The 13,388-nt window shown below is 50.7% G+C and overlaps 2 protein-coding genes across 2 annotated transcripts in view; one reads left to right on the plus strand and one right to left on the minus strand.

Moving 5' to 3' along the window:
• The window catches only part of LOC135537940 (collagen alpha-1(XXVI) chain-like), an 83,383-nt gene extending 81,474 nt beyond the window's left edge, over positions 1-1,909 (minus strand). Inside the window, exons 1-3 of the mRNA XM_064963947.1 lie at positions 1,526-1,909; positions 1,081-1,203; positions 871-974 (exon numbers count right to left, since the gene is read on the minus strand). Of these exons, the coding sequence (XP_064820019.1) occupies positions 871-974; positions 1,081-1,203; positions 1,526-1,698 (400 nt within the window). The 5' untranslated portion in view covers positions 1,699-1,909. The remainder of the gene's footprint in view (positions 1-870; positions 975-1,080; positions 1,204-1,525) is intronic.
• Positions 1,910-5,705: 3,796 nt separating this feature from the next.
• LOC135537942 (uncharacterized) lies at positions 5,706-7,955 on the plus strand. The gene is made up of 2 exons (XM_064963950.1): positions 5,706-6,269; positions 7,197-7,955. Exons 1-2 carry the CDS (start codon positions 5,706-5,708, stop codon positions 7,953-7,955), a joined length of 1,323 nt encoding a protein of 440 aa, XP_064820022.1.
• Positions 7,956-13,388: the final 5,433 nt, after the last annotated feature.

Raw genomic sequence — 13,388 nt, forward strand, 5'->3', positions numbered from 1 at the left:
CAGGGTTATATAGGTTTACATTTGGGTGAGGATACAGGGTTATATAGGTTTACATTAGGGTGAGGATACAGGGTTATATAGGTTTACATTAGGGTGAGGATACAGGGTTATATAGGTTTACATTAGGGTGAGGATACAGGGTTATATAGGTTTACATTAGGGTGAGGATACAGGGTTATATAGGTTTACATTAGGGTGAGGATACAGGGTTATATAGGTTTACATTAGGGTGAGGTATGATACAGAGTTATATAGGTTTACATTAGGGTGAGGATACAGGGTTATATAGGTTTACATTAGGGTGAGGTATGATACAGGGTTATATAGGTTTACATTAGGGTGAGGATACAGGGTTATATAGGTTTACATTAGGGTGAGGATACAGGGTTATATAGGTTTACATTAGGGTGAGGATACAGGGTTATATAGGTTTACATTAGGGTGAGGATACAGGGTTATATAGGTTTACATTAGGGTGAGGTATGATACAGGGTTATATAGGTTTACATTAGGGTGAGGATACAGGGTTATATAGGTTTACATTAGGGTGAGGATACAGGGTTATATAGGTTTACATTTGGGTGAGGATACAGGGTTATATAGGTTTACATTAGGGTGAGGATACAGGGTTATATAGGTTTACATTAGGGTGAGGATACAGGGTTATATAGGTTTACATTAGGGTGAGGATACAGGGTTATATAGGTTTACATTAGGGTGAGGTATGATACAGGGTTATATAGGTTTACATTAGGGTGAGGATACAGGGTTATATAGGTTTACATTATGGTGAGGAATGATACAGGGTTATATAGGTTTTTATTAGGGCGAGGTAAGATAGAGAGCATGATTATAAGTGTGGATGCTCACCTACTTGACATTGATCTCCTGTAAACCCAGGACAGCACCTCCACTCCAGAGCAGTGACCTGCCGATGGGCCACTTTGTAAGACGGCCTGACCACGGTCCTGTAGCTGACAGGAACGTCATCATTTGGACGAGTACTACTATATACACTATAAAAGACAGTATTTATATCAAAAACAGGACTCTGGGGTCGTCTGGTCCATCCAGTCCTACCTGATGAGTTTGGAGCAGGGTCCTGGCCAGCGGCAGCCTTGAAACACTCTCTGCACTGTGGTCTCTGTCCCATTGCGCACCTGGCATGTCACCGTCCGCGACACTGTGAACTGGCACCAGTTCCTGTAATTACAGACAGATCATATGGGACTTGTTATCTTAAACATCTATCACAGGTCACACTGACTACTACCCTTTTAGTAAGGTTCTCAAACACTCCAAAACCTTCTCCCTAATCCCATTAATTTGTATTTTTACCCACTATAGATGTCGATCATACGATAATAGAAAGCGTCACCTTTTGCCCGTTTCCGCGTCGGTCTGATTATCAATAGTCAAACATTTTGACATCACTCTTCCTATGCGGACATTGTAAATACATGATGTTACTTGGCTAACCCTGACCACCCCCGCAAAAGATCATCTCCGTCCATAATGCGCTCACCTGGGCTGGATGTTTGATCCGCTGAGAGGTGAATCGGTACTCGCGCTCCGCTCGGAGCTGACACGTTGAACAGTTACGCCGGGAAACTGGTAAATATATCTCGTTCCCGTCGAATGACAGATCAAAAATATCCATATTATGCAGAGAGCGCACGGGAGCGATGCCAGTGCCATCTCGACAGAGTTCAAAAGTGCTACTTGAAGGGCTTTCGTTGAGTTTTGAAAATGTGCGTTTGAAACCTTTCTTTTCCAGATGGGGGAGACTGCTTTCCAAAAAATCCACTGTACACTAAGCGCTCATGAGTTCGTCATGGTGCAGAGTGACTTCAAGACAGAGTGCTTTAACCCAACAACTCAAGTGAAATGAATCACACCATCATGCACATGAAAGATATCTGCGTTTTAAACGTTTCTCTGACGTTTGGTCCCCTGCGAATATGAAGGAGTCAGATATCCACTTTAATTAGCTTCCCACTGTGCGCGTAAAAAACGTGCAGAAGTGAGGTAGAACATCACAACTGAGCACCGTCTCTCTCTCAATTCAATTCAAGGGCTTTATTGGCATGGGAAACGTGTTAACATTGCCAAAGCAAGTAAGGTAGATAATATATAAAGTGAAATAAACAATAAAAATTAACAGTAGACATCACACATACAGAAGTTTCAAAACAATAAAGACATTACAAATGACGTATTATATATATATATATATATATATATATATATATATATATATATATATATATATATACAGTGTTTTAACAATGTACAAATGGTAAAGGACACAGGATAAAATAAATAAGCATAGATATGGGTTGTATTTACAATGGTGCGTGTTCTTCACTGGTTGCCCTTTTCTCGTGGCAACAGGTCACAAATCTTGCTGCTCTGATGGCACACTGTGGAATTTCACCCAGTAGATATGGGAGTTTTTCAAAATTGGATTTGTTTTCGAATTCTTTGTGGATCTGTGTAATCTGAGGGAAATATGTCTCTCTAATATGGTCATACATTGGGCAGGAGGTTAGGAAGTGCAGCTCAGTTTCCACCTCATTTTGTGGGCAGTGAGCACATAGCCTGTCTTCTCTTGAGAGCCATGTCTGCCTACGCTCTCTCTCTCTCTGTCTCAAGAGGAGAGAGCTTGGGAAGCAAAGCCGCTGCTTCTCATGTTTAGGTTAAATCGCAAGGATTTTTAAACAATTCCACTTATTCCTATGGATTATAAGGGCATGCAGAGCCTGTCACATCCACATGGGCCATTTTTAATAGGTTTATGTTCTTTTTTTAGCCTAAATTGGAAGAACATTTTCATCAAATTTTGTAGCAAAAACTCTTTCATTCTGTTTAAAACATAAAAAAATATATAATTGTATGAATATCAAGCTTAAAATCACAATATCAATGTGTTTAATCAGAATTCATTCCAGTGAATTTTGGAATTAATGTCTGCCTGAACATTTTGGAGGTATCTTTGCTAATATCTCGATGACATAGACACGGATACATTGCTATCATGACACAAGGCGAGACCCAGACACAGGAGGCAGACGGTTGGAGTTTAAGATGTTTAATAAATCCAAAGGGAATAGGCAAGAGAATGGTCGTGGACAGGCAAAAGGTCACAACCAGTTCAAAGTTCAGGAGGTACCTAAGGGCAGGCAGGCTCGAGGTCAGGACAGGCAGAATGGTCAGGCAGGCTCAAGGTCAGGGCAGGCAGAATGGTCAGGCAGACGGGCATGGAGTCCAGAAAACAAGCAAGGGTCAGAACCGGGAGGACTTGCAAAAGGAGAAACGGCAAAGCAGGAAACCGCTGGTAGGCTTGGACTGGCTTGTTGTATGTCTAGGTAATGTAGGTCTATGGTGGCCTGAATTGGTTCCCAATCAGAGGCAGCTGTTTGTCGTTGTCTCTGATTGGGGATCCTATTTAGGTTGCCATTTTCCATTTTGGTTTTGTGGGTTATTGTCTATGTGTAGTTGCATATCAGCACTCGGTCTATATAGCGGCACTATTGTTTAGTGGTCTCGCTTTATTAAAAGAAGAATGTATTCATATCACGCTGCGCCTTGGTCTCCTCTATACGACAAACGTGACAGTGTCTGTTGTATCTAAAGTACACAGGTCCCATCCTCCCAGGAATGCCTCCCCCGTCCTACCAGGAATGCCTCCCCCGTCCTCCCAGAAATGCCTCCCCCGTCCTCCCAGAAATGCCTCCCCCGTCCTCCCAGGAATGCCTCCCCCCGTCCTCCCAGGAATGCCTCCCCCCGTCCTCCCAGAAATGCCTCCCCCCGTCCTCCCAGGAATGCTTCCCCCCTTCCTCCCAGGAATGCCTCCCCGTCCTCCCAGGAATGCCTCCCCGTCCTCCCAGGAATGCCTCCCTCTGTCCTCCCAGGAATGCCTCCCCCGTCCTCCCAGGAATGCCTCCCCCGTCCTCCCAGAAATGCCTCCCCCGTCCTCCCAGAAATGCCTCCCCCGTCCTCCCAGGAATGCCTCCCCCGTCCTCCCAGGAATGCCTCCCCCGTCCTCCCAGGAATGCCTCCCTCTGTCCTCCCAGGAATGCCTCCCCCGTCCTCCCAGAAATGCCTCCCTCTGTCCTCCCAGGAATGCCTCCCCCGTCCTCCCAGGAATGCCTCCCCGTCCTCCCAGAAATGCCTCCCTCTGTCCTCCCAGGAATGCCTCCCTCTGTCCTCCCAGGAATGCCTCCCTCTGTCCTCCCAGGAATGCCTCCCTCTGTCCTCCCAGGAATGCCTCCCCCGTCCTCCCAGAAATGCCTCCCTCTGTCCTCCCAGGAATGCCTCCCTCTGTCCTCCCAGGAATGCCTCCCCCTGTCCTCCCAGAAATGCCTCCCTCTGTCCTCCCAGGAATGCCTCCCCCGTCCTCCCAGAAATGCCTCCCCCCCGTCCTCCCAGAAATGCCTCCCCGTCCTCCCAGGAATGCCTCCCCCTCCTCCCAGAAATGCCTCCCCCGTCCTCCCAGAAATGCCTCCCCCGTTCTCCCAGAAATGCCTCCCCCGTCCTCCCAGAAATGCCTCCCCAGTCCTCCCAGAAATGCCTCCCCCGTCCTCCCAGAAATGCCTCCCCGTCCTCCCAGAAATGCCTCCCCCCGTCCTCCCAGGAATGCCTCCCCGTCCTCCCAGAAATGCCTCCCTCTGTCCTCCCAGGAATGCCTCCCTCTGTCCTCCCAGGAATGCCTCCCCCTGTCCTCCCAGAAATGCCTCCCTCTGTCCTCCCAGGAATGCCTCCCCCGTCCTCCCAGAAATGCCTCCCCGTCCTCCCAGAAATGCCTCCCCGTCCTCCCAGGAATGCCTCCCCCTCCTCCCAGAAATGCCTCCCCGTCCTCCCAGAAATGCCTCCCCGTTCTCCCAGAAATGCCTCCCCCGTCCTCCCAGAAATGCCTCCCCAGTCCTCCCAGAAATGCCTCCCCGTCCTCCCAGAAATGCCTCCCCCGTCCTCCCAGAAATGCCTCCCCGTCCTCCCAGAAATGCCTCCCCCGTCCTCCCAGAAATGCCTCCCCCGTCCTCCCAGGAATGCCTCCCCGTCCTCCCAGAAATGCCTCCCTCTGTCCTCCCAGGAATGCCTCCCTCTGTCCTCCCAGGAATGCCTCCCCCTGTCCTCCCAGAAATGCCTCCCTCTGTCCTCCCAGGAATGCCTCCCCCTGTCCTCCCAGGAATGCCTCCCCCGTCCTCCCAGGAATGCCTCCCCCGTCCTCCCAGGAATGCCTCCCCCTGTCCTCCCAGGAATGCTTCCCCCTTCCTCCCAGGAATGCCTCCCTCTGTCCTCCCAGGAATGCCTCCCTCTGTCCTCCCAGGAATGCCTCCCCCTGTCCTCCCAGAAATGCCTCCCTCTGTCCTCCCAGGAATGCCTCCCCCTGTCCTCCCAGGAATGCCTCCCCCGTCCTCCCAGGAATGCCTCCCCCGTCCTCCCAGGAATGCCTCCCCCTGTCCTCCCAGGAATGCCTCCCCCGTCCTCCCAGGAATGCCTCCCCCGTCCTCCCAGAAATGCCTCCCCCGTCCTCCCAGGAATGCCTCCCCCCGTCCTCCCAGGAATGCCTCCCCCCGTCCTCCCAGGAATGCCTCCCCCGTCCTCCCAGTAATGCCTCCCCCGTCCTCCCAGGAATGCCTCCCCCGTCCTCCCAGGAATGCCTCCCCCGTCCTCCCAGAAATGCCTCCCCCGTCCTCCCAGGAATGCCTCCCCCGTCCTCCCAGGAATGCCTCCCCCCGTCCTCCCAGGAATGCTTCCCCCTTCCTCCCAGGAATGCTTCCCCCTTCCTCCCAGGAATGCCTCCCCCCCGTCCTCCCAGGAATGCCTCCCCCGTCCTCCCAGGAATGCTTCCCCCCTTCCTCCCAGGAATGCTTCCCCCGTCCTCCCAGGAATGCCTCCCCCGTCCTCCCAGGAATGCTTCCCCCCTTCCTCCCAGGAATGCTTCCCCCCTTCCTCCCAGGAATGCCTCCCCGTCCTCCCAGGAATGCCTCCCCCGTCTTCCCAGGAATGCCTCCCCCGTCCTCCCAGGAATGCCTCCCCCGTCCTCCCAGGAATGCCTCCCCCGTCCTCCCAGGAATGCCTCCCCCTTCCTCCCAGGAATGCCTCCCCCCGTCCTCCCAGGAATGCCTCCCCCCGTCCTCCCAGGAATGCTTCCCCCTTCCTCCCAGGACTGCCTCCCCCGTCCTCCCAGGAATAACCCCCCATCCTCCAAGGAATGCCTCCTCCCAGGAATAACCCCCCGTCCTCCCAGGAATAACTCTCCAATAGTGTGCAACTGCAGCCCCATTTGTCATTCCTTCATCAAACCCCCCCCCACACCCCTCCAGCATCCCATTGGTTCCTTCATGAACACCACCTCTCAAGCATGACATCATTATGAATGTGGGTCAAAAAGGGAAATAAAAGTATTATCTAAGTTGTTTTGTCCCCCTCCTCCCATGTGCCGGGTCCTCTTCGCTAGTTAGCATGTGCCGGAGTCCTCTTTGCTAGTTAGCATGTGCCGGAGTCCTCTTCGCTAGTTAGCATGTGCCGGAGTCCTCTTCGCTAGTTAGCATGTGCCGGAGTCCTCTTCGTTAGTTAGCATGTGCCGGAGTCCTCTTCGCTAGTTAGCATGAGCCGGAGTCCTCTTCGCTAGTTAGCATGTGCCGGAGTCCTCTTCGCTAGTTAGCATGTGCCGGAGTCCTCTTCGCTAGTTAGCATGTGCCGGAGTCCTCTTCGCTAGTTAGCATGTGCCGGAGTCCTCTTCGCTAGTTAGCATGTGCCGGAGTCCTCTTCGCTAGTTAGCATGTGCCGGAGTCCTCTTCGCTAGTTAGCATGTGCCGGAGTCCTCTTCGCTAGTTAGCATGTGCCGGAGTCCTCTTCGCTAGTTAGCATGTGCCGGAGTCCTCTTCGCTAGTTAGCATGTGCCGGAGTCCTCTTCACTAGTTAGCTTGTGCCAGTTAGACACTGTCCTTTGCTCCCTCTTGCCAAGCACCTGCCCTCGCCATCGTTAACAGAACTGAGGGAAAACAGTGAAAAACAGTGCCTGACAGGCGGGGCGAAAGACACTTCCAGGTTAGTTCTACAAATCTTTTCTACCGGTGTGTTCTAGCTATAGTTAACTACCGTTGTATCCCCGCCTTTTCTTCATCTGTGGGGTTAATTGGGGGTTGGCATCCAACGTCACGGTGCATTGCTGTCACCTCCCGTTCCAGAGTGACCCCGCCTCCCACCTGTTCCGGAGCGGCCCCGCCTCCCACCTGTTCTGGAGTGGCCCCTCCTCCCACCTGTTCTGGAGTGGCCCCTCCTCCCACCTGTTCCGGGGCGGCTCCGCCACCCACCTGTTCCGGAGTGGCCCCGCCTCCCACATGTTCTGGAGTGGCCCCGCCTTCCAACCTGTTCTGGAGTGGCCCCGCCTCCCACCTGTTCTGGAGTGGCCCCGCCTCCCACCTGTTCCGGAGCGGCCCCGCCTCCCACCTGTTCTGGAGTGGTCCCTCCTCCCACCTGTTCTGGAGTGGCCCCTCCTCCCACATGTTCTGGAGTGGCCCCTCCTCCCACCTGTTCCGGGGCGGCTCCGCCACCCACCTGTTCCAGAGTGGCCCCGCCTCCCACCTGTTGTGGAGCGGCCCCGACCTCCCACATGTTCTGGAGTGGCCCCGCCTTCCAACCTGTTCTGGAGTGGCCCCGCCTCCCACCTGTTCAGGAGCGGCCCCGCCTCCCACCTGTTCTGGAGTGGCCCCGCCTCCCACCTGTTCTGGAGTGGCCCTGCCTCCCACCTGTTCTGGAGTGGCCCTGCGTCCCACCTGTTCTGGAGTGGCCCCGCCTCCCACCTGTTCTGGAGCGGCCCCGCCTCCCACCTGTTCCGGAGTGACCCCGCCTCCCACCTGTTCTGGAGCGGCCCCGCCTCCCACATGTTCTGGAGTGGCCCCGCCTCCCACCTGTTCCGGAGTGGCCCCGCCTCCCACCTGTCCTAGCTTAATAATTGACCAATAGAAGTTTAAAGAGGGGTTCCTGCAGATGCAGGGATGCCCACATGCAGGAACGCCCCGAATTGCGGGCTGCAGTTGCACCCTTCTCTCCCAGGCTGCTGGCCTCTCAGGGCCGGGCTCCAGCCAGAGACAGTTATTTTTGGAACTCAGTCGGGATCTCAATTTAATATTGAGAGTAAGAATAATAGAATACACCAGGTGAAATTTCAAGAAAATAATTGGGCATCAGCAGTTTTTCCTTTTTATGTCGGTCACTCAATTAGCCATGTCAGCTAGAAATGTTTTGATAGTTAGTTAATCTAGCCAGCTATCTAAACTGGTAGAAAAACATAGGAGGCAAGTAGCCTAGTGGTTAGAGTGTTGGGCCAGTAACCAGCAGGTAGCCTAGTGGTTAGACTGTTGGGCCAGTAACCAGCAGGTAGCCTAGTGGTTCGAGTGTTGGGCCAGTAACCAACAGGTAGCCTAGTGGTTTGAGTGTTGGGCCAGTAACCAGCAGGTAGTCTAGTGGTTAGAGTGTTGGGCCAGTAACCAGCAGGTAGTCTAGTGGGGCGAGTGTTGGGCCAGTAACCAGCAGGTAGCCTAGTGGTTCGAGTGTTGGGCCAGTAACCAGCAGGTAGCCTAGTGGTTAGAGTGTTGGGCCAGTAACCAGCAGGTAGCCTAGTGGTTAGAGTGTTGGGCCAGTAACCAGCAGGTAGCCTAGTGGTTCGAGTGTTGGGCCAGTAACCAGCAGGTAGCCTAGTGGTTCGAGTGTTGGGCCAGTAACCAGCAGGTAGCCTAGTGGTTAGAGTGTTGGGCCAGTAACCAGCAGGTAGCCTAGTGGTTCGAGTGTTGGGCCAGTAACCAGCAGGTAGCCTAGTGGTTAGAGTGTTGGGCCAGTAACCAGCAGGTAGCCTAGTGGTTCGAGTGTTGGGCCAGTAACCAGCAGGTAGCCTAGTGGTTAGAGTGTTGGGACAGTAACCAGCAGGTAGCCTAGTGGTTAGAGTGTTGGGCCAGTAACCAGCAGGTAGCCTAGTGGTTAGAGTGTTGGGCCAGTAACCAGCAGGTAGCCTAGTGGTTCGAGTGTTGGACCAGTAACCAGCAGGTAGCCTAGTGGTTCGAGTGTTGGGCCAGTAACCAGCAGGTAGCCTAGTGGTTAGAGTGTTGGGCCAGTAACCAGCAGGTAGCCTAGTGGTTCGAGTGTTGGGCCAGTAACCAGCAGGTAGCCTAGTGGTTCGAGTGTTGGGCCAGTAACCAGCAGGTAGCCTAGTGGTTCGAGTGTTGGGCCAGTAACCAGCAGGTAGCCTAGTGGTTAGAGTGTTGGGCCAGTAACCAGCAGGTAGCCTAGTGGTTCGAGTGTTGGGCCAGTAACCAGCAGGTAGCCTAGTGGTTAGAGTGTTGGGCCAGTAACCAGCAGGTAGCCTAGTGGTTCGAGTGTTGGGCCAGTAACCAGCAGGTAGCCTAGTGGTTAGAGTGTTGGGACAGTAACCAGCAGGTAGCCTAGTGGTTAGAGTGTTGGGCCAGTAACCAGCAGGTAGCCTAGTGGTTAGAGTGTTGGGCCAGTAACCAGCAGGTAGCCTAGTGGTTCGAGTGTTGGACCAGTAACCAGCAGGTAGCCTAGTGGTTAGAGTGTTGGGCCAGTAACCAGCAGGTAGCCTAGTGGTTAGAGTGTTGGGCCAGTAACCAGCAGGTAGCCTAGTGGTTCGAGTGTTGGGCCAGTAACCTAAAAGGTTGCTCGATCAAATCACCAAGCTGACAAGGTAAAAATCTGTTGTTCTGTCCCTGAACAAAGCAGTTGTTCCCCGGTAGGTCATCATTGTCAATAAGAATTTGTTTTTAACTGACTTGACTAATTAAATTTTAAAAATATATATTTTGGGTGATATCTTTTGAATGGTTAGGGATAAAATCAAGATGTTTTCTCGGATGAAAACAGGAAGCCTTGGCTACGACGTTGGTTACTACGTTGGTTACTACGTTGGCTACTACGTTGGCTACTACGTTGGTTACTACGTTGGTTACTACGTTGGCTACTACGTTGGCTACTACGTTGGTTACTACGTTGGTTACTACGTTGGCTACTACGTTGGTTACTACGTTGGCTACTACGTTGGTTACTACGTTGGCTACTACGTTGGTTACTACGTTGGTTACTACGTTGGTTACTACGTTGGTTACTACGTTGGCTACTACGTTGGTTACTACGTTGGTTACTACGTTGGCTACTACGTTGGCTACTACGTTGGCTACTACGTTGGTTACTACGATGGCTACTACGTTGGTTACTACGTTGGTTACTACGTTGGCTACTACGTTGGCTACTACGTTGGTTACTACGTTGATTACTACGATGGCTACTACGTTGGCTACTACGTTGGCTACTACTTTGGTTACTACGTTGGCTACTACGTTGGCTACTACGTTGGTTACTACGATGGCTACTACGTTGGCTACTACGTTGGCTACTACGTTGGTTACTACGTTGGCTACTACGTTGGTTACTACGTTGGCTACTACGTTGGCTACTACGATGGCTACTACGTTGGCTACTACGTTGGCTACTACGTTGGTTACTATGTTGGCTACTACGTTGGCTACTACGTTGGCTACTACGTTGGCTACTATGTTGGCTACGACGTTGGTTACAGAACCTGGCTTAGAAAAAAAGTTGAGAAAAGTGCAAGTTTTGAACGAGATTCAATTCAACATCGTTTTAATACTCAAGGGTGTAAAAAAAAATAGCTAGACCGTTGTTTTATTATTGAAACTTAATATTGCTATTGTTTTTAGTTTGGTAAAACCGCTTGCGTTTCTTAACCAGTCAAAAGGGTATCTAACTAGAAGGCTGGTGGTGACTGGTTAACTAACCAAGTGAGATGTGTCTGCTTGTCTGCCCACACCCATTTCCTGCTCCCCCTGCAGTTCACCAGCTGATTTAGTCTAGGCTGTGTGTGCTGTGTGTGCTGTGTGTGCTGTGTGTGCTGTGTGTGCTGTGTGTGGCGAGTCCTATAAATTGTGCCTATCACTGAAAAGCTCTCAATCTCTTCTGGAGGTGGTTAGAATAAGGACTGTCCATCATGTCTCCTCTCTGGAGGTGGTTAGAATAAGGACTGTCCATCATGTCTCCTCTCTGGAGGTGGGTAGAATAAGGACTGTCCATCATGTCTCCTCTCTGGAGGTGGGTAGAATAAGGACTGTCCAACATGTCTCCTCTCTGGAGGTGGTTAGAATAAGGACTGTCCATCAGGTCTCCTCTCTGGAGGTGGTTAGAATAAGGACTGTCCAACATGTCTCCTCTCTGGAGGTGGTTAGAATAAGGACTGTCCATCATGTCTCCTCTCTAGAGACAGTGAGAAGAGTAGAGGAAAGTGGTGTCTAGGGCTCTAGAGGGTTAGAGAGGCTGGACGGGGTTTGGGTGGTGTCATGGTGGGAGGAAAGTGTTGTCTAGGGCTCTAGAGGGTGAGAGAGGCTGGACGGGGTTTGGGTGGTGTCGTGGTGGGAGGAAAGTGTTGTCTAGGGCTCTAGAGGGTGAGAGAGGCTGGACGGGGTTTGGGTGGTGTCGTGGTTGGAGGAATGTGGTATCTTGGGCTCTAGAGGGTTAGAGAGGTTAGACAGGGTTTGGGTGGTGTCGTGGTTGGAGGAAAGTGGTGTCTAGGGCTCTAGAGGGTGAGAGAGGCTGGACGGGGTTTGGGTGGTGTCGTGGTTGGAGGAATGTGGTGTTTAAGGCTCTATTTCAATTTCTTAAAGGAACAGGACTAATGAAGATAATTTAATTATGCTGTGACTGGCCTTACACTCCAGTCCAGTAGGTGGCAGTGTATACACCTTAAACGTTGGACGCAATTCGCCAACCTAATCCCGAAGAAGAAGAAGAAGAAGAAGAAGAAGAAGAGGAGAAAAAAGAATGTAGACGTGTCCTGAGTGAAGTGACAGTAGCAGATATGGCTACAGAGCCCGGCATCAATATGGAGGCGAAAATAGACGCGAGAGAAAATCCTTTTGAACCTTATTTAGACGCTTTAAAGAAGGTGTTAGAAGACCAAGACCCCATATTTATGATCGGAATTGTTGTTTCTTTGGCTGTTGTTGTCATCACTGTTGGTAAGTTTAGGTTATCCCCAAAAGCACCCCGTTTTGTTCTAGGCCCCGGACAAACAGACCTCATTCAACTCATTGGGGGCCTGATGTTTAGTTGACAAGTTGAATCCGGTGTGCTTTTCCGGGGCTACAATAAACACGTGTACTGTGTAGGAACTCGAGGACCGGAGTTTGGAACCACTGTGTTAGCTAGTTAGCCTAGCATCAGCCTGTTGGCTTTCTATGCTATAAGATTTTCAAACAACCTCTTTTGTTGTTGTCTTTTATCAAGTCTACTATCAAAGGTTCGCTAGTTAACTTGCTAGTAGTGGTCACTAGCGATCTGTCGAGTTACGCTCTTTGTCAGGCGCTCGTCTGCTGTGATGGCAGCTAAAACCAAACCTGCTATGACATGTATCACTAGCCACTTTAACTATGCCACTTTGTTTACATACTCAGCTCATATGTATATACTGTACTCGATACCATCTACTGCATTTTGCCTATGCCGTTATGTACCATCACTCATTCATATCTTTTTGTACATATTCTTTATCCCCTTACACTGTGTATAAGACAGTAGTTTAGGAATTGTTAGTTAGATTACTTGTTGGTTATTACTGCATTGCTGGAACTAGAAGCACAAGCATTTCGCTACACTCGCATTAACATCTGCTAACCATGTGTATGTGACAAATAAAATTTAATTTGATTTTGGTTTACATTTCAGTGTTATTGAAGTACATACTAAGCAGAAAAACTGTCCAAAGTGCTGTGCTGCTGGTTGGTCTCTGCGATTCTGGAAAGACCCTCCTCTTTAGTCGAGTGAGTATATCCGTGCAACAAACGAGCATGTCCAGTCCAACTATTTACACACGGCAGAAGTTGTATGACACTGATGGATGGTCGTTGTTTGCAGTTGTTGTCAGGAAAGTTCAAGAAAACCCAGACCTCCATCACGGACAGCAGTGCCCCTTACAAAGCCAAAAACGAGAGGGTAAGGAGGAAACGGCTGTGTTGGAAGGTTCCGGAATGGATCTAGAACTTTACATGATAAAGATAAATGCATTTGTCAAAATGTGTCACACACTGGCTTGACCGTTCCCTGTACTATGGTGTGGCAGGGCAGCAGCTGGATCCTGATCGACCTACCTGGACATGACAGTCTTCGGCCTCAGTATGTGGAGAAATTCAAGTCAGCTGCCAGGTCAGTAAAGATGAAAGGTGTTTCTATTCAGGGGAGGTTTATAATATGGTGCGTGTATTTCAGGTGTAAGGTATCCATCGGAGGTTTATAACTTATCTAAGACATGCCACCAGAGGTCTCTTTACAGTCTCCAAGTCCAGAACATATTATGGGAGGTG

The sequence above is a fragment of the Oncorhynchus masou genome, unplaced genomic scaffold (assembly GCF_036934945.1).
Source record: "Oncorhynchus masou masou isolate Uvic2021 unplaced genomic scaffold, UVic_Omas_1.1 unplaced_scaffold_874, whole genome shotgun sequence".
In the NCBI taxonomy this organism is placed as follows: Eukaryota; Metazoa; Chordata; class Actinopteri; order Salmoniformes; family Salmonidae; genus Oncorhynchus; species Oncorhynchus masou.

Bases quoted from the DNA above. Each gene is read 5' to 3' on its own strand.
- LOC135537942 (XM_064963950.1), top strand. From the start codon at position 5,706: ATGCCTCCCCCGTCCTCCCAGGAATGCCTCCCCCCGTCCTCCCAGGAA. The intron at 6,270-7,196 runs GTGTGCAACTGC...CTCCCGTTCCAG, and splicing joins CCAGGAATAACTCTCCAATA to AGTGACCCCGCCTCCCACCT.